General features: G+C 37.7%; 4 protein-coding genes across 4 annotated transcripts; 1 reads left to right on the top strand and 3 right to left on the bottom strand.

Annotated features, from left to right (window-relative positions):
- LOC109836480 (serine/threonine-protein phosphatase 7 long form homolog) lies at positions 396–1,861 on the bottom strand. The gene is made up of 4 exons (XM_020404383.1): positions 1,729–1,861; positions 1,572–1,659; positions 1,062–1,472; positions 396–968 (listed from the first exon to the last, which is right to left on the bottom strand). The coding sequence occupies exons 1-4, from the start codon at positions 1,788–1,790 to the stop codon at positions 531–533; spliced, it is 999 nt and encodes a 332-aa protein (XP_020259972.1). The 5' UTR covers positions 1,791–1,861; the 3' UTR covers positions 396–530.
- Positions 2,833–4,977, bottom strand: LOC109838126. Its single transcript, XM_020406594.1, has 2 exons — positions 3,857–4,977; positions 2,833–3,784 (listed from the first exon to the last, which is right to left on the bottom strand). The coding sequence occupies exons 1-2, from the start codon at positions 4,975–4,977 to the stop codon at positions 2,833–2,835; spliced, it is 2,073 nt and encodes a 690-aa protein (XP_020262183.1).
- Positions 6,410–9,083, top strand: LOC109836479 (Werner Syndrome-like exonuclease). The gene is made up of 6 exons (XM_020404381.1): positions 6,410–6,790; positions 6,981–7,160; positions 7,445–7,575; positions 7,692–7,850; positions 8,315–8,425; positions 8,520–9,083. The coding sequence occupies exons 1-6, from the start codon at positions 6,499–6,501 to the stop codon at positions 8,589–8,591; spliced, it is 945 nt and encodes a 314-aa protein (XP_020259970.1). The 5' UTR covers positions 6,410–6,498; the 3' UTR covers positions 8,592–9,083.
- On the bottom strand, positions 9,924–25,389 carry LOC109836478 (myosin-6-like). Its single transcript, XM_020404380.1, is given in 39 exon segments — positions 9,924–10,398; positions 10,478–10,560; positions 10,970–11,050; positions 11,132–11,188; positions 11,335–11,391; positions 11,483–11,582; positions 11,668–11,738; positions 11,817–11,948; positions 13,355–13,534; positions 13,670–13,816; positions 14,612–14,782; positions 14,872–14,955; positions 15,034–15,081; positions 15,181–15,267; positions 15,350–15,541; positions 15,819–16,031; positions 16,878–16,976; positions 17,470–17,589; positions 17,874–18,079; positions 18,223–18,400; positions 19,532–19,592; positions 19,681–19,790; positions 19,873–20,004; positions 20,098–20,268; positions 20,427–20,553; positions 20,646–20,683; positions 21,088–21,189; positions 21,314–21,371; positions 21,882–21,983; positions 22,102–22,248; positions 22,398–22,534; positions 22,647–22,796; positions 23,926–24,085; positions 24,186–24,244; positions 24,327–24,483; positions 24,567–24,712; positions 24,803–24,946; positions 25,024–25,152; positions 25,289–25,389. Coding segments are annotated over 39 exon segments (4,554 nt in total). The 5' UTR covers positions 25,292–25,389; the 3' UTR covers positions 9,924–10,283.

The following is a 25,389-nucleotide window of genomic DNA, read 5'->3' as shown; positions in this document are numbered from 1 at the left end:
AATATATTTAGATATTATAATTTTTATACCTGTTCATCCTCCATCTGATCAAGCTCATTTCTGTAAAAGTTTTCATGCCCCTTTGGAGAGGTTTGCCAAGATCTGGACACATTCCATCTATTTTATATACAACGGGTTAGTATATATTGAAATAAAGCACTAAAATTACATGCATCTTAATAATACCTGCAGCCTAACGGAATATGCCCATCGAGAGCGCGGGCCTCCCTCAAATGGGCTCTGCTAAATGGTCGGGGTTCCCAACCCCGACCATTTTGCAGACCCCATTCCAGCCCACATTTACTTGGAAAACTCATACTTCCTGTAGTACAAAATGTAATCACAAATAACACATGCTAAAATGCAATCATACTCCTGTTATCAATTCACAATACAATCACAAACACAAATATAATACGTACAATTCATATTCGCAAACTTAACATTATATCAAATCCATCGCAACACAAACAACATATCAAGTCCAAATTGCAACTCAAACGCAAACATCCTATCAAGTGCATCGAAACTTAACAAATTTCAACAATGCCCTTTCCCCTCCCTCTTCCTCTCCCTCTCCCTCTCCCTCTCCCTCTTCTTCCTCTCCCCCTTCCTCGATCACCTTCGACGTGAGCTCGGATAAGTTCCTCGTCCGGTTGTGTGTGAAGTTGGGAGTGCATGTTATCCGCGTCGTCTCGAACCTCCTGTGAACATTCGGCCTGAGTCTGCTGTGAGCCGCCAGCTTCATCATGCGCATAGCTTGATCCCGCCCCCGTGTGTCCTCGTCGACGTCGCCGCCCGAACTCAATTGGTCGCTCCTCCCGTCCATCACGGCGTGCGTGACGCGTCCTCTGAAGAGCCGACCGTATCTTTTTTATCATTCGAAGGAACATGTTCCTCGGCTCCTGCTCGGTAGTCGTGCGCAATGCGTCATGTGCCATTCCGGAAAGCTCTTCGAGCTCTTGTACCTATAAAATAAAAACCGAAAGAAAATTATTATCAAGTGGATGGTGAGAAAATAAAACTCAGAAAATAATTGTATATTTTTCTTATACACTTACCAACTCTCTCTCGACTGGGCCTCTTGGTATGTACTCCTTCGGGGCTTTGTTTTCCTGAAATATCCACCGGCGAGTAATCCCCCAATACCACCGTAGGTACACACCTAGGTCAGGTGCATCAGCCCTCTCCATCACTACCTGTTCCTCCCTTAAAACCCACCTATGGATGTAATTTTGGCGAATTATTTGCCAATTAGCACGATGTGCACCTTTTCTTGGATCTCTCTCTATTCTCTCCACAGGCGCTGGAATATGTTGCCGTAGTCCAAATTGTCGAAGCACACGGTCAGGCAAGTGCATTTCGACAATCTCAAAGCATATAAGGGGGACGCGAGCACGCCATACATCCTCACCTTCTCGGCAAATATCCGGTAGTGACTCCAACACTAGCTCGTAGGGCATCCATTTGACCTATAAAGAAGATATTATGAGATATTGAATGAATATATTTAGATATCAGTAACAATTGGTCGCATAATTGAATATATTTAGATATTATAATTTTTATACCTGTTCATCCTCCATCTGATCAAGCTCATTTCTGTAAAAGTTTTCATGCCCCTTTGGAGAGGTTTGCCAAGATCTGGACACATTCCATCTATTTTATATCCAACGGGTTAGTATATATTGAAATAAAGCACTAAAATTACATGCATCTTAATAATACCTGCAGCCTAACGGAATATGCCCATCGAGAGCGCGGGCCTCCCTCAAATCAGGTGTTCCCATATGCAATCGCTCCCATGACCATATCTGCAGCAAAGTGAGGCAGCCCTTCAATTCTTTATTTTGTACGAGTGCTATTTTCAAAGTGAGGCAGCCCTTCAATTCTTTGTTTTGTACGAGTGCTATTTTCGTCATCTCTCTATACAAGTAAGCTAACACTGCACTCCCCCAAGATAACTCTCCACACTCTTCTAGGTCCCCAAGAAGCGGTAACCATCTCACGTGCACGGAATCCTTAGTGGAATCCGGAAACAGAATAGTACCGATCATATGTAAAATATATGCACGGGCATAGCGCTTAATGATCTCATCAGTCGCATCGATCGGTACATTCATAAAGTTATTCCTTAACCATTCGAGTTTGATCTTTCCCCCCTTCATTGTAGGAGTGTGACCCAACAATTCTTCACACTTAGTGCCATAGTGGAAGTCATCGTTGCCCGTCACTGCATCACCATCTACTCTGAGGCCAAGTATAACCCCAACATCCTGTAAGGTAATCGTCGCCTCTCCTTGGCGTAGATGGAAAGTATTTGTCAAGGGCCTCCATCGTTCAACCAATGCCGTCAAAAGTGCCCAATCAAGTCTTACCCATTTAATTTGTGAACACTCAAAAAAGCCGGCTTGACGCACATAATATTGTATCTGTGGATCCGTCAACTCCCAGCTAGAGTGTGCACGGGTATGATCGACAACAGTAATACTCGGGGCCTGCATGTAGTAAACAGTGCAAATGTTCAGTAACAATCAACTACATTGAAATTTATATATAATTGAAAATAATAAAATTGCACTTTACCTCCCCAGCGTCTATCTTCGCGGATCGGTGGCGCTCTTGGTCATAAAGAACATCACGTGTCAATGGACCCGCCTCCATAACTGAAATATCTGCACATATAACGATGATACATTAATTGATCTATAATTGAGTTAGAAAAAAATTGATTTTACTATAAGCATTGATTTATAAGCATTGTTTGACTATAAGCATTGATTTTACTATAAGCATTGATTTACAAATGTATAAAATTGTACCCATTAATTGCTATCTATTTGGATTGGTCGGGCAATGAGATCTTCTATGCCCGGCTTGTCTGCAATATCCACATCTATTTTTTTTCGGAGCTCCTTCCCGGCCTTCATCCATAGTACCTTTTAAGCGTACTGATCGTGGGCGTCCGGCTTGTCTCTTATAGCTTGGAGGCACCACATGCGGCCCGTTATAGTGTGGCCAATAACGACTATCATGTACGGGGTGGAAACACTGCTTATATGCCTCTCTATAGTTGCTTGATTGATACCACTCAGAAGCGTATGTGTAATACGAAATATTTGCACCCCCCGATTGCTTGGACGTAACCGCTATGACATGTGGACAAGGCAATTTTTGCAATTCTGGTATGTTACAGGTGCATGTGCAATGTGCACCTCCCAAATTGACGGTGTAATTGTGACCATGTTTGTCTGTAACCTCCCATTCATCTACAGCAAATCTAACAATCTTCGTACCTCTCGCTTGCTTAACTCGAGCTTCTAAAATCGCCTCATTTTTTGGTGTCAAGAACGAGGCCCACATTGCTCCATCCTCTCGCCGCTTGACAAAATAGTAATTGAGCCTATAAAATGTCCTCGCAACCAACGCCTGTATGGGCATTGCCCGAGCCCCCTTAAGTACCCCGTTGAAGCTTTCAGAACAATTGGTTGTCATCATGCAGAACCGATTCCCTCCATCTTTACTGAGTGCCCACCGGTCGACGTAATCACTGCCCAGACTTCTCTCAATCCAATCATGTGCAGCTTGAGATGTTGTCTTGATTTGATCCCGTATCCTATCATACACATATGTTTCCGACGTACAACCCGCTTGCCACAGAAGGTTTTGTAAATGAATCTGACTAAAGCTCTTTTTAAAGTTAGCTCTAATGTGTCGTAAGCAATAGCGATGATGGTGATGAGAGCCAAATCTCCTCCACAATGCTTTTGGAATACCTTTCATCCTATCAGATATGAAAGTAATTTTTCTAGGAGGCAACACATTAAAAATATATAATTGAATGCAAGAAAAAAACCACTCCCAATTTTCACTGTTCTCGACCTCCACAACGGCGAAGGCCAAAGGAAATAAGCCACCATCTGCATCAACTCCTGTAGCAACAAGCAGTACACCCTTGTATTTATCGTATAAGTGTGTGCCATCAATGCTAAGAATAGGCCAACAAAATTTAAACCCCTCAATCGAAGGCCCAAATACCCAAAAAACAGAGGTGAATTGATGAACTCTCGGATCGATCTCTTTGGTTATGAGTTTGTATTCAGATCCAGGATTACTTCTTTTGATCGCATCAAGATATTGAGGTAGTGTCGCGTAAGACTTGTCCCAATCACCAAATATTTTTATCATCGTAATTCTCCTTGCATTCCATGCTTTAATATACGAGATTTTAATGAACTTGGTATCAAGCACTTTCTCAATTATATTATCGGGCGTTAGATCAAGCTTCTTCCTTAATTTTGGCATAATCAACCGCGCTATGTAAGAGGCAGATGCACCACTGTGATCTTGCTCTAATATTGGATTGACACATGTGTGAACACCGCAGTATTCACTGATCCTAAATTGAAAATTGTGTTTCTTTCCTGCAAATGCATATAACTTCCAAGGACATGAGTAATCAGCTTCATTTCCCTCGGTCAGACCTGTTCTTTGTGTGTTCATAAAACATATTGCATCATAACTTGTGCGATTGCTTTTAACTTGCTTGAACTTGAAATTCTTTTCGAAAGAGTATTCACGAATAGCATCAACCAATTGGTCTTTAGTCTCGAATAAATCACCAACTTTAAAGGGGGCGTCATCATCTCCTCTACGAGTTGAACTTTCACCGATGCACATATCTTTTACTGTGGAAGAACGAATCCACTCATCATCTTCAAACTCGTCGGGGGGTGGTTCTTCATACTCAACGTAGTCATTATTAACGTAAGCCTCATCAGGCCATTCCGGATTATCTTCGACATCTTGGGTAACAAATTGCATGCTATCAACTGGTGCACTATATTGTTCTTCACCTCCCGAGTCATTGCTTATTTCATCCTCTTCAATTGTTGCCCCACTTAACCTCCCCATATTTCCATAAGAGACTTCGTTATTCATGACATTTGACGTTCCACCGAATTGAGCCCGCTCCATTTCATTCGAAGAAGAAAGAAACCCATCGGAATTAACTCTCATATCTAACATGCGTGAGAATTCTCCTGGAGGTTTGAATATTTGGCACGGATTATGTGGTAACTTTTCAATAAACAATTCTACCGTTTGTTGCGACTTGCCCAATTTAAACATAATACTCATATGATAATCGTTCGAGATCTCCACTGCGGATGTTCTATCAATAGCTATGGGCCAATTGCATATAATTTTCAGTCGGTATTCTCGTGGGTCAATTTCCGTAACTCGGTGTAATTCCATAACCAAGTCGTAGTAACTATATGATTCCGAGATCATTAATGGCGTCGTTACCCCTCCGACGTACATTGGCATATTATTCATCCCATAATTAATTTGCCCACCATAAGAACAAACAATAAACATCATATTGTTCAACCTATTCAAAAGAAAATTATATCATTTAAATATAAAAAAATTAAATTAATATGCAAATAATCTTATATAATTTCAACCAAAAACCCTAATTCCCAAATTGTAAATCCTAAACCCTAAAATTGAACAATTGAACATTATATGCCCTAAAAGTTAATTACATCGATAATAATCATCATACAAACGAATTTCACAGATAAATCTAGCCCACGAAATTCATTTATGAATGAAAACCCTAGCAAATTATTTTTAAGAAAAAAATCCTACATTTCTACATGTTAAAAGAGGAGAAGAGTAGAAGAAATTACCTAAAAACGTTTAAGATAAGAAATTACCTAAAAACATTTAAGATAACTTTTGATTTGAAGTTCCGCCGAAGAAACGAGCTCAAAATTAAGATCTACACAGTCGGTTTTGGGAGAACAGACGGAAGAGAGAAGAGGGAGGCGGAGAAATGAGATGGGATCGGGGAAAGGGGGTTGCGGTGGCTTTTATACGGTGGTGGGGACCCAGAATAAGTAGTCGGGTTTCCCAAACCCGACTACTTTCGGCCTCGCCCTTGCCCTCTGCTTAATGGTCGGGGTTGGGGCCCCGACCAATTAAAAATGAGCTTCGAAATGGTCGGGGTTCCCAACCCCGACCATTTCGTCCCTGGCTAACTCAGCGTTGGCTGGGCTCTGTTAAATGGTCGGGGTTGGGAACCCCGACCAATTCGTAATAGTCCTATTACGAAATGGTCGGGGTTCCCAACCCCGACCATTTAGTGAAGCTGTTAGCGGGCGCTGAACTAAACAGTCGGGGTTGCCAACCCCGACTGTTTACGAAGACGATTAAAAATTAATCGACCAGCTTTCTCGCCACGACGCTGGCGTGACGAGAAAACCGGTCTATTTCAGTAAATAAAACGATACACAGTCGATTTTGATAATAAAAATTTAAAACCAGGCTACAGTGAAAATTTGTTCTAAAAATATCTACAAGAAAAATCCCCTGTTGAAACTTTTCCGTATCTCTACCCAAATCCTAGTAATTTTTCATTTGCTTTCTTTTCCCGCTCACCATTTGCAAAATTAGGGCACAAAACTCACATTTCTTCTACAGAGAGAAACCATGGAATCCGAGACTGGGGAGAACGAAGAAGGAGGACCCTCATCGTTTCCATTGCTCGATTGGGATCGTAAAGCCGAAGAGGAGCTCAGATCCATCGAAGAGTCCTACGCCAATTCCAAGCGCAAGAACTCATCGCCCAATCTCGATCTCGATGTCAACGAAGGCGCTTCTGATCAGCGGCGATCCAAGGGCCGGCGTTTGCCCAGCTGGGCCAAATCCTCCGCCTCGTCGGCAGTCTCGACCGTCGGTTCCTGCCAACGGAGCTGGGCTCCCTCTCCTTCTCCTTGTCGATGTGAGTGTGTTCGCTGTAAAAAAAAAAGATAGGTTTTTGTTCCCGAAATTAGTAGCATTGAACGTTCAGAGGCTCCCGAAAGTTAAGTAGGTGATCTAGGGTTTAGCATTTTCGTTTATTTGTTAGCTTTCTTTTAGCACCTACGCGTATTGTTTATTGTTTGAACCGTTCATTGTTATTCTGGTTGCAGCTAATTTAAAAATGAAACGCCAACGAATGAATTTTGGCGGACGAATCGTATACTGTAGGACGTTCGTTGAAGCTGAGCAAGCCGCCGTGGAGCTTTTCGACAAAATTAAAGCGAGGAAACGGAATGAGGGCCGGATCTCCGTCGGATTTGATATCGAATGGAGACCTACATTCAGACAAGGTGGGTTTCTCAAGGTTGAAAAGAAAAATTATTATTTCGATCGGTTGTATAACATCTTGAAATGATCTCATTATATTACCGCTGTTATCCTATGTATTATAGGAAGGGCAGCGTTGTGCCCCTTTTTTCTGCGTGTGTGTTGATAAAATTGTCTTGACATGTTAACGTTTTACAATTTTATTTCAAAAGGGCACAATTTGATGATGATGATCAGACTACTATCATTGACATGTAGGTTTGCTATTTTTTGTATTTATAGCTGAAAGTATGTCTGGGATTTGCAGGAGAGGCTCCAACGAAAGCTGCATTAATGCAGATATGCATGGACAATTCTCACTGCTATGTAATTCATATCATTCATTCTGGAATTCCTCCTAGTTTGAAGTGCTTGTTGGAAGATTTGTCATCTATTAAGGTATTAATCTGTATTTAATCCGATTAGTCGTTCCTTCTTCTTTGTTCAGTCAATAGCTTACCGTCGTGTGACTCGGTGGTTTGCCTTACTGTAACTCTGCATCTGATTGTGCAAAGGTCGGAGTATGGATTGCCAATGATGCAATGAAGATGTCGAAGGATTATAACGTTAATGTGGAACCTCTTGATGACTTGTCAGAATATGCAAATCTTAAGCTTGGTGGAGCGAAGAGATGGAGTTTAAGCTCTTTAACAGAAATGCTGACATGCAAAGAGGTATTTAGACATTACAGTCTTTCACTAATTAATCCATCCTGATTTAATTCAATGAGTGGCGTTATCCTTAATCTCACCATCATGACGAATGATTGAACCCAGATTACGAAAATGATTACTCAGTTATTTCTTGACCGTCCATTTGTACTATACGCTTATTCACCTTCACAGGTTCACTAAAATTACATTTCATGTATGCTGCTTTACTTCCACTAATTCTATTAATGATAAGCAACTGCTGTGTGTAATAAAATTATACAAAAGGTGATCCCAGGAATTCCTTTTGGCAGTTATTGTCCATATGTTGTCGATATGCAAACATACGGGATTGATGTAGTAATTTGAGAATTTGCATGCATAATTTCATAGTATATGACATTATGAAATCATAGTCCAATCTGTACCCACAGGCTAAATGCTGAAGAGGTAATCGTATGTGATAACTTCATAACGTTTATCTGCAGTTGGCAAAGCCCCCAAAAATAAGAATGGGAGATTGGGAAGCCATCCCTCTGTCAAGGGAACAGCTCCAATATGCTGCCACTGATGCCTTTGCATCTTGGTACCTGTATGAGGTATAGACTTAAGCAAAAAGGAAGGGGGGAAAATCTGCTTTCATCATCCAATTTGTAGAGACATATATGAACATCAGAAAATATGTGCTTGCAGGTTCTGAAGACATTTCCAGATCTTAAGCCCGAGACTGAAAATATAATAGCGCAGAATGACGTTGCACCTTGACAGAGTGTTTTTATGCCAGCAATATTATGTTCTATAATTTGGCCAGTCAAAACTTTGGCGATATGTACCGGATATTTATCACTATAGCTTTCTCAGGTACCTTCTAGATTATACTTTCTCAAAAATATTGTATAGGTAAAAATGGATAATAAAAAGGGTAGAAGGTTAGTATCCTTATCATGTGGTCATCTTGACTTGGAGGCTTCAAATGATGCCAGGGGAAAGCGGCAAAACCCTAAACCGGTGAGAAAAACAAGTCAATTAGAAAAAAAAATGGTGGAGCCTGGTAAATTGGCAAATATGTAAAAAAAATTTACACTAGTGCATTCTTGTCGTGTTACCCATTACCTTGTTGTGTATCTGGCATCAGAATCTCGACTTTATCTGATTCTTGTGTGATGTGAGCTGAACGAGAACTGGCTTGACAACGAAATCTCTGTAATTTGGTTGGATGTTAATCTATATTTATTCATTTCGCGATGTTAAATGTTAGATCTGTTGAATGTTAACCGGTAAACTTCATGTGAATTTTCTCAATATTAAGTAAAGCAAGTAGGCAACATGATCCATCAAATGCTTATGATACGTTGAGAATTTCCTTTTTAAATGAGATTTCTCTTTGTAACGTCTTTATGACGAGTGTAGGTGAATTAATGAAGGTGGTCCTTTACTGATGTACTAGTCTTTGACATAGCGGTACCTCTTAGCTATATTAATGTTCTAGTTATTTGTGTTTGTTACTCTTCCGTTGCCTAATGTACTAAATTTGAAGGGTTTCAGTACATAATCAAACCTGTGAACTCATTTTCTGGTGAGAAGCAAACTAATCGAAGGAGCAGGATATTTAACCTGGACTTCATAAATTCAAGAAATAAATTTAAGAAGTCATCATGCTTATCTTGCTTATGATATTATTTAAGCGACGAGCGCTGGTTGATTCTCTTTTTCTTTTCTTTTTTTCCCCTGATCAGTTTGTCTGAACTGTTTGTACCCCGCTTAAACTTTGGTCAAATAAATCCAATTAAAATTTGGTCAAAATTATATCCACTTAAAAGTTAATGTCAACAAACTAACACTAGTAAAAGAGCCATAAATTGAAAGGAAAAAAAAAATCAGTAACCATAAATTTGCTCCCAATCACATAATATATTCGGAACTCTGAGTAGAAACTCCACATGTTTACAGATGAATACAATAGATGAAACACAGAACAAATCTCCGCAGTGTTATCTTATCTACCAATATAGAACATGTATGAGCTACCATCTCATAAGCCAAAATAATATTCAATGCCAGAAAGATTATACAAAATAAGGAAACATTTTTTAGATATAAATTATAATTCAATTGCTTTACACTTACAATCTTAAAGTTTGTACAACAAAAGGTGGAGGAGCATTGTCCTGTCTCCCTCCGACAAACTCAACTCTATGACATACCTATAAAGAATATTGCCCTGTAAAAAAAAATCATACTATTGGGACGGAAACCTAGCCCAACTACCGCCCCTATGAATTGAACTAATAATTTAACATGAATGCAACAAATAAAATCTCTGTCGACAGAACTGGTGTAAAAAGACAAGGGATAAAAAGAAGAAAAAAATAAACACATGGTGAAAAATAGTATTTACAACATTAAGTAAACTTTCATGATGCTCAAAACTCCAAGCATATTTGAGGTACCGAAGCCTCAGTCCTGTAAAAATTGGAAGGCTGGGTTCTCAAGAAGCTCCTCTGGATGTTTAACATCTGAAAAATTCTTATCTTGTAGAGAACTAGATATGTCATCAACACTAAAGGGAATGCTGCATCATCATTAAGAGGAGGAGAGATCAATCATAAGGAACACTTACATTCATTTATGTGTACATATATGAGACTTACCTGGAATTGTCGTCCAGCAAAAAGGCACTACTAGCAGCGCTGTTGGAATCCTCTGTCATTAAGATCCTCATGCTAGAAAGGACCTGTAGAGAGATACAATGAAGGATCAAGAGTCGATTTTGGAATGACTACTTCAAACAAAAATGTAGTTTTAATGTGATGACATCAAAACATCAACCCCTATACAGAAACAAATCGAGAAAGTTTTCCTGAGTAAATTAAATGATAAACAGTAAGCTTTATACAAGTCCGTCTCAGTTTATGGTTCAAATCTGAAAATTTATGTTTTGTAAACCAAATTCTTATGATGAAAAATATTGGATCCCCATTCTTAGCAGATAATTTGGTTATCCTAAAAGGGTATCAACTAGAAAGTTTATAACAATTACAGTGCAAGCCAAACAACTCCGAAAAAACAAAAAACATTAAAAGAAATTTGTGAGACCAGGATACTACAGAATACATTATTCATTAATACAATTTTGCACTTACGCTTGAGGAGACACTCTGTGTGTTATACTTGTCATCCCAGTACTGTGTGCAAATTCTATATAATTGCTGGACACTCAATACCTGCAACAAGAAACAGTATGCATTTATTTGCCGCTACACACATCAATAAGAAGGGAAGATGAAGAGAGGAAGAGAGAGTACTGGGCAGAGGTCGTTGACTATTTCATCATAGGAAATCCTATACTTCTGAAAGATTACCTGCGTAACAAACAGGAGTCTCATTGTTGCTTTACGACACTCTGAGAATACTAGTAAAAAGAAGACAAAAGAGAGAGACAAGCTTATATAAAATTATGCCATGCTTCAGCTAGGCGAACTTAGGGCATTTAAATCCCGAAACTAACCAAGAAGCCAACAGCTTGTCTTATATGCTTAAGTTCCTCCCAAGATGATCCTGCATACTGCAAGGCAGGATATTATCAGAAAGTGACTTTATAAGCAATTGAATTATAATTTTTTATCTAGAAGACAATTGTAGTTTAAGCTTATTACTTCTGGTTTTGCTTGGGCACACCAAAGCTCCAGTTCTGCTAAACCAGATTTCACGTACTCTCCGTTGCTGAAAGAGCAACATTCACGACGTAGAAGCAAACTGCCACAATGGAAGAAAAGAATGTCAGAGACAATTAAATCACTCAGAGATGGAAAAGGTAAAAAAGGTAAAAATGGACATTCACCTGTTAAAGAGTTGCACATTGATGAATGAGAAAATTTGACTAAAGATCTTCTGGATCAAAACCTCAGGCACCTGAAAGTGACAACAAAAAGAAAATTATTACATCCAAAAAGATCTCATTCTGCTCAAAATTTAACCGACAATGCTTACATAATTTTCTTGCAATGTTTTGAGAAGATTATTCAAGCTCTCAATTATGCTTTGCCAATGACTGCTCTGAGTTGAATTGCCAAATGAACGATTAGATCCTCTCAGCATGCTTGCTCTTGCTGTTCTTGGTGCCTTAAGTTCAGAGATCAAACAGATGATCATTATCAGAAAGACAAAAACAGTCCATATAAAATCCAGGATATTAAAGAAACAAGCCACAGCATATTAATGAGATGATGATAAAATTGATTTCAAGAGGAGAATACAAAAGTTTATGGAAGCAAATTGGGTTGTAGAATAGAAAGAAAAAGACGTCAGTAGTGTCCCTCTTCATATCATCTCTCATAGGAAAAATTACTTTGAGATTCCCTTAGTGTAGCAGCCTTGCAACCAAAGCAAATTAAATTTTTGCTGTTCTTGGATGCTGTGTGTGTGCGCGTGGGCATTTTTATTTTGGTTTATGCATATCTATTCCACATAAAAGCTTACATCATAACAATGAAATGATGACAAAATCAGTCATTCGGTGCTGGGATGGAGCAGGAGGTTGGGGAATGGGAAGCCATATAGATACATACATAAATGTATACATACATGTTGGCATACACACGTGTGCATACATGATGAGTTACCACCTCATTCCCATTTTCCCCATCTACACGCACATATCTATATCACAAAGCATGCAAACTTAACGATTGCCAAGATGCATTGAGTTTTTAGCGGGTTTTGCTTATAAACCCAAAGTTTACTCCCATTTATCACACCTGGTTCTATATGCTTCAAAAAATCCAAAATATAGAGTTTGTTTATCTTTAAACCCAAAATATAGAATACAAAGTGTATAGCTCATGCGATAAGATGTATAGCTTCATACAATAGGGTATATACTACATAGCTACATAATATAGGGTGCATAGCTACATGCCATGGAGTGTATAGCTACATACTATAGAGTGTATAGCCAGTGGCGGAGCCACATATGTCCAGTGGTGTCACAGGACACCACTGGATTACCTACTTTATCCATGTTTTTACTCATCTTTACTTGTATTTACTACTTAGGACACCACTATAATTAGAGGACACCACTAAAGGGACAAGGTTGTAAAATTGTCAGTGCAGATTCCAAATATAACCATGATAAATTATATGGGGACACCACTAGGAAGTAGGAAAAAATCCTAGCTCCACCACTGTGTATAGCTACATACATTGGTGTATAGATACATACCCTAGTGACTAGTGTATAGATACATGCTTTGGTGTATAGCTACATACCCTAGTGTATATAGCTAATATACTTTGTAGACTATACCTTGGTTTTAGAGGTAAACAAACTTCGTATTTTAGGTTTATTGAAACATATAGAAGTAGGTTTTTTGATAAATGAGAGTAAAACATTGGATTTATAAGCAAAAGCCCCGAGTTATTATCTATAACATATATAAGCAAAGATAAATTTCAGCAGACAGTTAATTTTGATCATACTATTCATAAATGAACAATTACATGTAGAAGTTGGAAATCCAATATACCTGGATGCATAATGAAAGTAGGGAAGTAATATCCTTTTTCACGTTATCACGAATAATTCCATACATCTTCTCAACATAGGCAGTCAGTTGTTGCTTGAAAAGGAGAGCAGGATATTTGGCCTCAACTTGGCGCACAACATCCAGGCCATCAAAAGCAAGATTTGCAGAGGAGCGGAATCCCTACGCAATCAGGGCATACAAATGAGGAAATTTGACTCAATACTTCATCCATCATAAAGCTCAATTACAGTAAGCATGCATGTGTAGTAGGCGTCATATTGAAAATCAAGATGAAAAAACCAGACAGAAAAAAACCTGTGCCATCCTCCCAAAAAATGATGTTGGAGGAGGAGGTTTCCGGCGTTGAACTGTCCCAGATGCATTTAGGCTCTTTTGCAGCAAAACTAACAAAGTAGACACATTTGATATCCAGTAAGCCAGATGGTCATTGCTCTCCTCATTCTGCATAGGTAGAATAAATGTGGTAGTAAGTGATGTTAAACCACATACTAAGGGATGACTTTCATTGCATCCAATCGATGCACATGAAAGTAAGATTCATTCCAGATGAGTCTTCAGGAAACAAAGATTACAGACTGTTCCAGAAACTGTTCCAAACAAAATCCTTTTTCTAACAGTGACAAAGTTATAATATACATCTTTAAATGGAACCATTAACTAAAAAGAAAAGTAATTGCAGTGACTAGTCAGTCTAGACCAATAAAGTGGCATCTTGTCCGACAGAAAGCAGTTTCAAAAATGTTAGCACGGAAGCTTCAAAGAGAAAAATTACCCTAGAAAGATACATTAGAATCACAGTGAAAAATCACAAGCAAATTGAACTAAACAACATCAGAAATCTAAATATTAAATAAATAAAGACATGAAACTGATCAGAAAATCAACAATATAAGTCAGAAACATAATTACTTCCAGGAAATAGAGCAAAAGGACAGATTGGAAGTCCAGAAAGTTTGACTAAAATATTAAACAATAAAATGAGACTGATCATAATAATTTTATTAGGCGGAAAAACATAACATCCTGTCACTTATGTGAAAATCAGGTAATGTCATGGCACAAATAACTGAAATTATTTAACAAGTGATAGACTAATGCATGCAAATTCACATTGCAAGGCAAATAGTGAAAGATCTCGCTTGATCAGGATATAAATCAATAAAGTTTAAAAAAGCTCTACCCACACAAGTAGATCCAGAAAAAAATCATTAGCTAACTCAGCACACAATAGGATACCTCAATTGCAGAACCAATCATTTGGATTAGCCGATCAAACACATTAGTCTTTTCTGACTCAAAGGACTTCCAGTGGAGAAGACATCTGTATATGGTAAATGCAGCAACCGGCTTTCCTTCACTAAACCCAAGATTTTGAACAACACAGTTGATAAGGGCATCAACACTCTCCTGTAAGCCAACAATTACCACTTTAATACACAAGACGCTAGATGCAATATGCATGAAAATTTTGAATTTTCACCCTATCTAAGACATACATGTTGTCTCTCAATGAAAGACCTCCTTAATTTAGGATCAGAGTTTGCATAATTCTTAAGGGCTGGAGGAGCACTTTGAGGTTCCTGCAAAAAACGTGATTCTCTTAAGTTAAAATGAAGGGTTAGACTATAACATGGGAAACGTGCAGGTCATACACGTACAATTGGGGCCTTAGGCTCTTCAGCGTCATAATGACCATTGTCCAAATTCTGCAAAAGTTAATTGGAGTAAATAATAAATCACAAAGAAAGAAAGCGATTGGAATGTCTCTAGGAATTGACACACAGCATTTTAAAATCCGCAAGTACTTTTGTTGGAGTCGTTTCAATAGATAAATGTTCAGACATGCGCTTCACAGGTGATTGCAACAATGTCTGTTGACGGAGGACTTAAAACTCTAAAGGTTGATCTTATATTCAAAATTTAACTGAGAAAAGAATGTCAATTATGAAAAGCTAAGGTGAAGAATTCCAATACTGAGAAAAAGAGGTTCAATTGTGAAAAGTTAAAGGCGAGGAACTACAAGAACCTTTGCATCGAATCACTCAATAGAGTAATCTTTGACTCTGCTTCAGTAGCTTTTTTCAGCCTTTCCTCGCTAATTCGGCTTGTTTCTTCATACTTCTTCTCAGCATCATCAATCTTCTTTTCCAGCGAACTCACCATTTCCTATAGATCATCATCATAGAATGTAAAATGAAAAAAAAATAAATTTAGTGAATCCAGCTCACTCAACCATACAGCACAAATGGGTTAGCAGGGATAATTATGTTCCGAATACAATAAGAACAAGGCCTCCATCTAAATCTTTGGAGGAATTGATTGTGTACGAAATATACTGTTAATGAAGTGCAACCCAATGCATGAGGCTTCAGCCACTGCAGGGCCTGGAAGGTAGGCAGAAAAAAACATTATGGAGATAAGCATCAAATTATGTTAGCTCCACCTTAAGTTTATTATTTTCAGTAGTAAGCTTATCCATAGCAGCTGTATCAAGAACTGGGACCTCCTGTATGATACGAGCCTCCTCAGCTGCCTTTTTGGCAGCTTCTTGTTCCTTTATCAGCATAGTTCTCGTCTCTTTAACTTCTTGTTGCATATCACGTAGCGCAACTTGCAATTTTGCATTTTCTTGTGATTTAGCTTCCTCCATGTCAACCTGTAAAGCAGAAATCGTGCCATCAACTACCATATCGAGAATTTGAGATAACTGGAGAAGTATGTTCACAAGCAAATATGCTAAATGAGACAGAATTTCCAGAGCCTTTGAGGAAAGGCCCATCAGCCAGTGATACAAGATGCAGAACTCAGTGATGCTATTCAAGTCAAATAGAGACAAGTGCTGGATAAGCTATTATCAGACAGCTTTAAGCTCTAGAAAGACATTTATAAGATATACTGAATTCAATATTTCTAAGTTCTTTAAAAAAATTTAAAACATGATTTGCTCAAAAGGATAAGCCAACCAAAATAAGTCATAGGACATGGATGGAACCACCAAAAAAATAGTTGCAAGGATAGTTCTCTGAATAATGAGGCCTCGTTATTTCTCTTGGGTCTGTGAAATCGTATACTAATAATCTTCATGATAAATTACCACGGATTTCATGTAGTTCGCATGACTAAGATTAGAACTCAAGCAAAATATGCAATTTAGGCTTTACATTATATGTAAAAGAGCTGCTGCATGGTATTCAAATTTATAGAAAACAATCAGAAACCTACTGCCCTCTCCCTTAAAATCACTGCAAACTTATCAATTGCTCCTAAGTTAAACAGCATTAAAAAAAAGACAGGTTACCAACTATAGATCTACTCAAAATATAATATCTACCAGAATGCATGACATACTTAATACACTGAAATTTAAAAGCTGGTTTTCCTCATAAATTACATGATTCGCGGCCAAAGGTTGAAATGTAATTGGGTAAAATGTGGTTCAGGGATTTATATATAGAAGCAAATAGAAGTATTATATAAAAACTTCTCGAGACAATATGCATACCCTCATGCGTTTCTCCAGCTGTAACCTCCAAGTGAGTTCTTCGACTTGCTTTTCCAGCTTATTCTTTGCAGCTTGGAGAGCCCCCGTTTCCCTTGCAGCCTAAATCGCAAAAATAGCATGTTTAAGGTTATAGAATTCAAGGCATGTATAACAGTAAAAAAAACCTGTTTAATGCTCCTAACTGCTAGGTTCCTTACTGCATCTAGCCACAAAATGATCAATTAATTTAAGAAACAATTCGTTTCACCTTGCAGAATGTCAAAATCATGAGAACCCCTAATCGCATGTTTTAATCAGATTAAAGAGAAGACTGATTTAACTTTAACATTCAGAATCTAATGTGTCACAACAATTGAAAAAAAAATGTTACTTTTTTCATAAATTAAGTTGAATGCCTATGAAGAGATACCCCTGCTCTTATCTGTCATAATAAGGTCTAAATTATGGATAGTCAGAGACATAGACTGAACCATGTGTCTAGATACATTTGTAACTCTAACCATGCATCTAGATATGTTTGTAAGCTTTGTTGGACTATAGATGATAATGAACATTGGAGAAAAAACTAATATGATGGAAGGGGACAGCTAACCAGTTTTAGCTTCCTGAGCTCTCTTCTCGCAAGTTTTCCTCTCCAGGCACATTGAATGATAAGTGCAGCCTTCCTTGTCCTCGTGTAATGCAACTGTGCCAAGAATCGACGAGTATAGCTCTGGATCGAGAAATGAGATTAGTGTACAATAATTAATTACACATGGAGGTACTATACCTCTTTCATTGTATGTAAAGAAATAATGAACAGAAAGTGAAAAATCCATTATATTCATTCTATGTAGAAGAAACAATGAATAGAATAAATAGAATAATATTAAAAAGAATATCAGGTCCATAAACTTTTGATGAAGTCTTTGATTAGGAAATAGAACACTGGATGTTCCGATTTCACATTAAAAAAGAATGAATGATGGACAACCAAGAGATTTGCCAAGGTTTTACCTGAATAATAATTGCTGCTCTTGTCTGTCTCCTGAGCAGAAGCTCACCACGAGCAGCCGTCCCGCGTATACCAGCTTGGATACTTATGGATGCAAAAAATAATGCTCTATAAGCTTTCCTTTCACGGTACATGCGGAAATATGTCTGGATCCTTAAAGAAGCAGCTTCTCGACGAATGTTCTCATAAATTTGACGTGCAATTTGCCCTACAATGATAAGAAAAACCAATGGTTTCATCAACTAAAACAAATGTAACCCTGCAAGCTGAAAACAAAAGAAAAACTATTCCTACAGCCAATCAAATTTCATTGCGATAGAAAAAACCAATAGGTTAACCAGTGTGTGTTACCTCTGCATACAGCTTGAAGCTGCGTAGCTGATCTTTTGAGTAAAATGAAACTCCTCCGAGCCAAATATGAGCGAACTTTCCTTTGAATTTTGATGGCAGATCTTCCCAACACTTTACTCCTGAGAGCATCTAGTTCTGCCATTTGACCAGCCCGAAGAAACACCTTTGTTTTTCCTATCTGAAAGTTCCATTTGAGATATAAGATGGGGAAGTAACAACAGCAGAAACCGGGCTTTAGAATATACATCTCATATTTCAATAAGCATAAATTTAGTTTTAAGTATAAATTTCTTCTGTGCTTGACACTCCCTAACTGCAAACATCACTGTCAATTTCTAGTAGAATTTTGCAGTTACTCTGAATTAGGCTTGATGTTGCCAATCGATGAAGAATAATAATGGATTTACATCAGCTGGGTGTTAAAATTAAGGTTGCAACCGATGAATTTGTTCTATTTTTCTCTCTCCTTTCCTTTTTTTCACATATTAAAGCAAAATATTAATTTTTGGTTGAACCAAACCTGTGTGCGGAGGATGCCAGAGGCACATGTTGGAGTTTGAGTCACGTTGTAAATAATGAGTTTGATCATTTACCTCAAAATATTAACTTTCCTTGTCTGCTAGTTTTTAGATGAGGTGAGAGAAACGTCGGACATTTGTTTTCCTTAAGTTTATTTTGGGATCTTCTTACAGATTGATCCTCAAGAAGCGCCAGCAAAGACATGATCTCAGTTAAGACACAATCTAGTCCCCAATTCAGTACAAATAAGTATAGATGGTCAAATAAGTCTGTAGTCAACATTTTATAGCAAACCATCCCATTTTATATGAATTGGGTTCCGAAAATATTAACCACCCCATCTTGTTCCAAGGCCTTGCTGAATTGACCCCTCCCCAAATACTGCATGACTCAATTGCGTTTTTAGGGTTTAGTCCAACAAAGTCCATATTTCTTTCCACTATTTCATGACAAACAACTCTTACATGTTAATTTAAGCATACTGCTTTTCATCGTTGCATGTAAAGTATCTTCTGTCATTTCACCAGCAAATGAACTAAGAAAATAGGTTTCTGCATTTCCATGTCACTGTATGAAGTGTTGCGATGCAAATATGATCAATAATTGAGTTGATACGTAAATATGGGTTGGCCAGAAACACGTTATATGTTACAGGTTCATGATCCAGTTAGAGATTGCTACATATAAATTCAAGATAATGGTAGAAATAGTTTCAGAAAGTAGCAGAAATTAGTATTGCTAAAAACAAACTGCTACGGTCTTTCGCAACTTGTCAAATTTTTAGAATTACCTGATAGCCACTAAGTTGCACCTTCTCGAGCAGCTTCTTTGTAGCGGTGACTTCATCGCAACTAGTATGGCGAGAGAAAAAAAAAAGAAATAAGCAAACATCATAAAAATGCATGAAGATATATACTTAGCGACATTGAGATCATTCACCTTCCATCCAAAACTTCAGGTAAAAGGATACTGAAACGATCTATAAACTCATCAAACGTACGTCTGGTTGGATATCCAGCACAGCTAATTCTAATAGCCTCCATCACTCCCTATGTCAGGAGTTTATTTATTATGAAATGTACCAACAGCTGGAATTTAATAATTATAACACCTCAGGTTCAAATAGTTTACCCCACATCGGAGCTGCTGAAGAACATTACTATTCTCAAAAATTGCTGGCTTCAGAATATTATTAGGTTTAACACAGCGAATATAGTGAGGCTCAGTAGCACTCAGAGTCTCAAGCAAAGATTGCAGTTGTTGCTGGAAAATTAAATCAGTCGCATTCAGGAACACATGAAAGTCATACCTTGCAATAAATAAATTGGAAATTTTATATGAATTAATGGACTTCACCTTAAATCTTGACCCTATTGATGAAAATTTTGAAGACTTAGAGGAGTCCTCAGAAGGAGGCGGAAATAGACTAGAAACAAATTTACATTTTGAAGCTGTCAAGAGAGCTTGATGTTCAGCCACAACATAGTCTTTGTTCTTGTCCAGAAATTGCTCTGTCTGATATGTGACCTGAAAACCAAGATAACTTTTAAGCTAAATTACTGAGCATGTACCAATAATAATATCATGAGAAATGGTGAACATGAAATGCCTAAGCTCAGAATTGCGCCTGAAGATGTATATTAAGACAGCTTAACAGAATCAAACATGAAACAAGCAATACTTACATCACCGGCATAGTGACGAATTGTGAAGTCAGAGCGAGCTAGTTTAGGCTTGCTAAAGCGTGAATGATTTTTAAATGTCTGGTACAACTTTTGAGCAAACGTTTCATGGGTTGATCTAGGCAACACACTGTAACAAGAAATAAAATCAGTGTCACAGCATGTTATGGGTACTCATATATTCAAGTGAACAAGAAAATTAAATTAAAAGTTGATTTGTACCAAGCCTCATCCAGAAGAGCAATAATCCCACCTGGTTTCTGTAAATAAAAAGTAAGATATTAAATAAGAGAAGCTGATTAACTCTACAAAAAATCATAAACTAATGCATCGACGAAATGCAATAAACTTGGATCCGCTCAAGGATGGTAAGTGAAGTCAATGCAGTGACCTGTACCAGTAACCATACCCGTTCCCATGCAACTTAGATGTGCAAAAACGTTCAAGAGAATGAATATCATGAAATATCATGGGGGACTAAGCAGTTAACATTCTTTAACCAAAAGTAAGGTGAAAAATAAGATTGTCAAAAGTTCATTAGCTTCCTTGGTGTTGATTTTACTCAGAAAATCAAATACAGAAGAATTTTACTGAAGGTGTGAGAAAGAGACAATTTTAGTCTTTTAACAAAGTTAATCTTTACAAGTAGATAGAGCAAAGTAACCTTTTCAATGAGATCAAGAATATCCTGATTGTCAATGAATTCAATGTAACTCCAATTGATTTCTTCTTTTGTATATTCTTCCTGTTCCATCTTGAAAACATGCTGTTACAAAGAACAACCAATGTGTTTAGACCCAAAGCATTGGGTGATAATAAAATATTTAAAATTTCTATACCAGCAATTGAAAAATAAGTCTCAATACAAATTTCTGGAGAATCTTTCAGACCTGATTAAAATGTTGCTGCAGCTTTTCATTTGTCAAATTGATGCAGAATTGTTCAAAGCTGGAAGAAAAACATACAGTAATAAAAATCGACTGTGAAAAATTACAAAAACAGGTTCAACTAGTAGGTAGTCAGATAATATCATCATAGTGGTCAGCAAGAGCAATAACTATCACATCAATTCATAACAACTCTAAAAATATCATCATAGTGGTCAGCAAGAGCAATAACTATCACATCAATTCATAACAACTCTAAAGTATAAGTTTAAGAAAAGAACGTGGTCAGCAAGAGCAATAACTATCACATCAATTCATAACAACTCTAAAGTATAAGTTTAAGAAAAGAATGGGTTGACTTAGGAGAGAACAAATTTCTAAACGGGTTCTTGTGTAGACGAAGCTACAAGAGAATGGCACAGAGGCCAAGTCTCAGATAAAGTGAAACTTTTACTAAGAAAACACTTTTAAAAACTAACTTATCATGTAATGGTTAAGCTTGCATTGTCCAAATCCCACCCAAACTTTTGACAACCTCAGTGACAAACCCAAAAGCATACTGGTAAAGCACCTGTTCATCTTGAAACTTTCAAAACCATAAATATCCAACACCCCAATCAAAACCTTTGAATCAGGATCTTGCCCTATTGAATTATTTATCTTATTCACGAGCCTGCAACCAGAAAAAAATAGTCAGGCAACAGAACAATACATAGTGATTATGTCAATACAAGATGCATAATGCACAAAATTCTTCAAGAAGCTAAACCAACAACTTTATTGTGCCTTACCAATCAAATAACCGTGAGTAAACAATTTTTGCCAAGGCATCTCTACTGAGAGCTGCAGCCTCTGGATCAAGACATTTTGTAATGTTCTCATCGCGAGTGACAATTATACGCTTACATAAAGAATCTTCGAGGGCCTTTTCATCGCACCTGCAGAGAGCATGTTTAAGATACCATCAAATCCACAGTGGCATCACAAAAATACTGTCTTTTGAAGAAAAAGTAGTTACATAAAAAGTTCAGCTGCTGTTCGCAGATGAAAATAGGATTTTTCGTCCTTCGGTGTTGATGAATCTGACATAAAAAGTTCAGCTGCTGTTCGCAGATGAAAATAGGATTTTTCGTCCTTCGGTGTTGATGAATCTGTTTCCTTTCCCTCAGAAAATTCAATATTGCCTAAATGAAGAATACCGGCCACAACCCGAAAAATAGCATCCTGAAAAAACACAAAAGAAGAGAATTTAGAACAAAGAGGTAAGGGCTCAATAGGTCAGAAGTAAAGTGCAAAGGGTCTTTATTCCCCAATAGAACCACGAAAAGAGACATGCCTGTTCATCAGAACTGATTCCAACAATGTCCATGGCTCTTCTAGTTTCAAGATATTCCTTGGAATCATCCAGACCATCAAGCTCAAAGCAGTTTGATTGATTCAGGTAATGGAACATTCTAGGGTTTCCAAGTTTAAATCTTTTAACATCCTGGCATAAGAACATTGTGAATAGCATGCAGAAAATCAGAAAAAAAAGGAAGATGTTTAAACATAATAATATTTCAATAAAAAAATTCATTATGGAAAATTGGAAGAAGCAAAAAACATAGAATACCAACAAAACAAAACAAAATTTTAATGATGGGGAAATTATGAGAACAGAAAGAAAAAAAAAAGTAACATGCCATCTCTCTTATTCTGGCAGCCAATTTGTTGTATCTGACTCAAATCTGCTCATAATTGGTTCATTAGTTGATATTCTTTCCGAGAGATAGACTGGTTCAAATAGCCGGAGGACTTGAGTTGAAACTTTGAGGTTTTTGTTACACGAGTTTTGTGATTGCAGACAATGATTTTGCAGGTGACAAAATTTTGCTTATGGATATGTATATGATTTGCATGCCTTCATTATGTTTCATGTGAGGTTCTGGCATGGCCTTTAAAAGAGTTCTTGTGTCTCCTTGGAGGTGGGATGATTGTAGAACTGACTATTCCAGAAGTGACAGTTGTATAGATTGTTGATAGAATCACATCAACTCATTAGCAACTGAATTTGTTTAGGGAATTGATGTTCAAACTGATGAATAGGATAAAGCATTAATCTTTTACCACCTTTTCTTGAGCGCCTTATTATGAATGAAAGTCAACAACTTCAGGAGAGTCAACAACTTCAGGAGTCTGTCATATATATAGCCTGACAGGAATTGGTTGTTTCCCATTTTCACTAGATGAGCATGTGGCAGGTGCTTGAGAGATGCAATTATAAATTCAAAGGGAAAAAGTCGACTTAAATGTCATGTTATTTTCTTGCATCATGAACCAGATATAACATCATGACCAACTCTAATATTCATGGAACTTAATAATTGAAAGCAGATTTGAAGAAAAATGAGGAGAAGCACAAATATTTGGTCTCTATGTGCATGTTAGTGTAAAAGCACTCTGTTCCATCAACTCTTCAAAATTTCCTTTGCTTGGTTTGCTTTCTGCATAATGATTAAGAACTGACCGCCAAATGGAATCGGGTCATAGAGTTAAAGACGCATATAACAACTTGGTAGCACAGAATCAAATAGAGGAGGATGAGAAATATGCTGAGTTCTTTGAGAACCAAGTACCTCTGGAGGAGCAGCACAAAGCATATAAAAACAGTGGTAGTTTCTCTCAGGATCAGATACTTGGCAGACACGAGATCTTTCAAGCAGGTAAGTTCTAATGGCAGCTCCTGAGATCCTCCCTCTCTGATCAAACTGAAGCTCGACAAACTTTCCAAAGCGACTGATCACATAATATAGTTCAATTTCATGATTAGCATTAACCCAATAACAGAAACATGTAATGTGATTTGCATAAATGATAATTTTGACAAAATCCCCACCTTGAGTTGTTGTTTCTGACCGTCTTTGCATTACCAAATGCTTCAAGGACAGGATTTGACTGTAAAATAGGTATCGATTTGCCTCAATTTAAATATGTGTGAGGACAAGTCAGAGATAGGAAAATGTGTACAAGTACTGACCTCCAATACTTGTTGTTCCACAGACCGACCTTCAGCTGCAGATCTCCCACCCATGTGAGCTAGATATCTCATAAGCATTTTCGTGCTTTCTGTTTTACCTGCACCACTTTCTCCACTAACTAGAATCGATTGGCTTACTCCCTCATTCATCATAAGTCTACAACAAGGATAAAATTTAATGAACCAAAAAAGGAGATTTAAGAAGATTGAATCATGGCTATTGGATTTAAAGGAAAACACCTATATGCATAATCTGCAATAGCAAAAGGATGGGGACTGAGCTCGCCAAATTCTGCCCCTTTGTACTGTTGCATCATGTGGGTATCATAAAGATGAGGCAACCTTTGGAAAGGGTTCACCGCAATCAATATATTTCCAGTATATGTCTGGAGAAACAATTAAACTCATCAAAAACCTTGACAAAACTACAAAAGAAATGCATGCTAACCAATTTTACTCTTCAAATTTCTACTCACATATATTTCATTCATATCATATCTAGATTTTAAATTCTGTAAAACTCCTGGCTCATGCAAATACGCCAGCTTCGTCATGTCATCAACACCACATGGGGATGCTTCGGCATCCTTGGCATAGACATTGGCTATTTTCGCCGTAATCTGCAATCACAAAACCACAAACAATACAGAACCCGTTGATCCTAATATAATTTGACTCCTGAAAGGTCGAAACTGACCGTTTTCCCCGAGGTACAGCTGACTTTAACCTCGTCGCCGTTGACCTCTGACACCTCCCCATCGATCCAAGCAACGTCCGGGTCTTCAACCCAGACATGAGACCCTACTTCAATACTAACGGGGGTTGCCTACAACCAACAGACAAAAGATCTAAACTTTAGCCCAATGTAACACCAAAATGCTCCATTTTTAGAAATTCCCCTCAAATCGACAAAAAACCTACGTTTAATGAAGATAAATTAAACATCAGATAAAGATCAATACCATTTCTCGCCCAGACAGGTCAAGATCTCGCCGGATTCAGCCAATCACAACATCAAGATCGCTAGATCCAAGCTCCAACACCTCGTCGCTCTAAAATGAGC

The sequence above is a fragment of the Asparagus officinalis genome, chromosome 4 (assembly GCF_001876935.1).
Source record: "Asparagus officinalis chromosome 4, Aspof.V1, whole genome shotgun sequence".
Classification (NCBI taxonomy): domain Eukaryota; kingdom Viridiplantae; phylum Streptophyta; class Magnoliopsida; order Asparagales; family Asparagaceae; genus Asparagus; species Asparagus officinalis.
The sequence above is the reverse complement of the archived record's forward strand: the minus strand, read 5'-3'. Positions and strand labels throughout refer to the sequence as shown.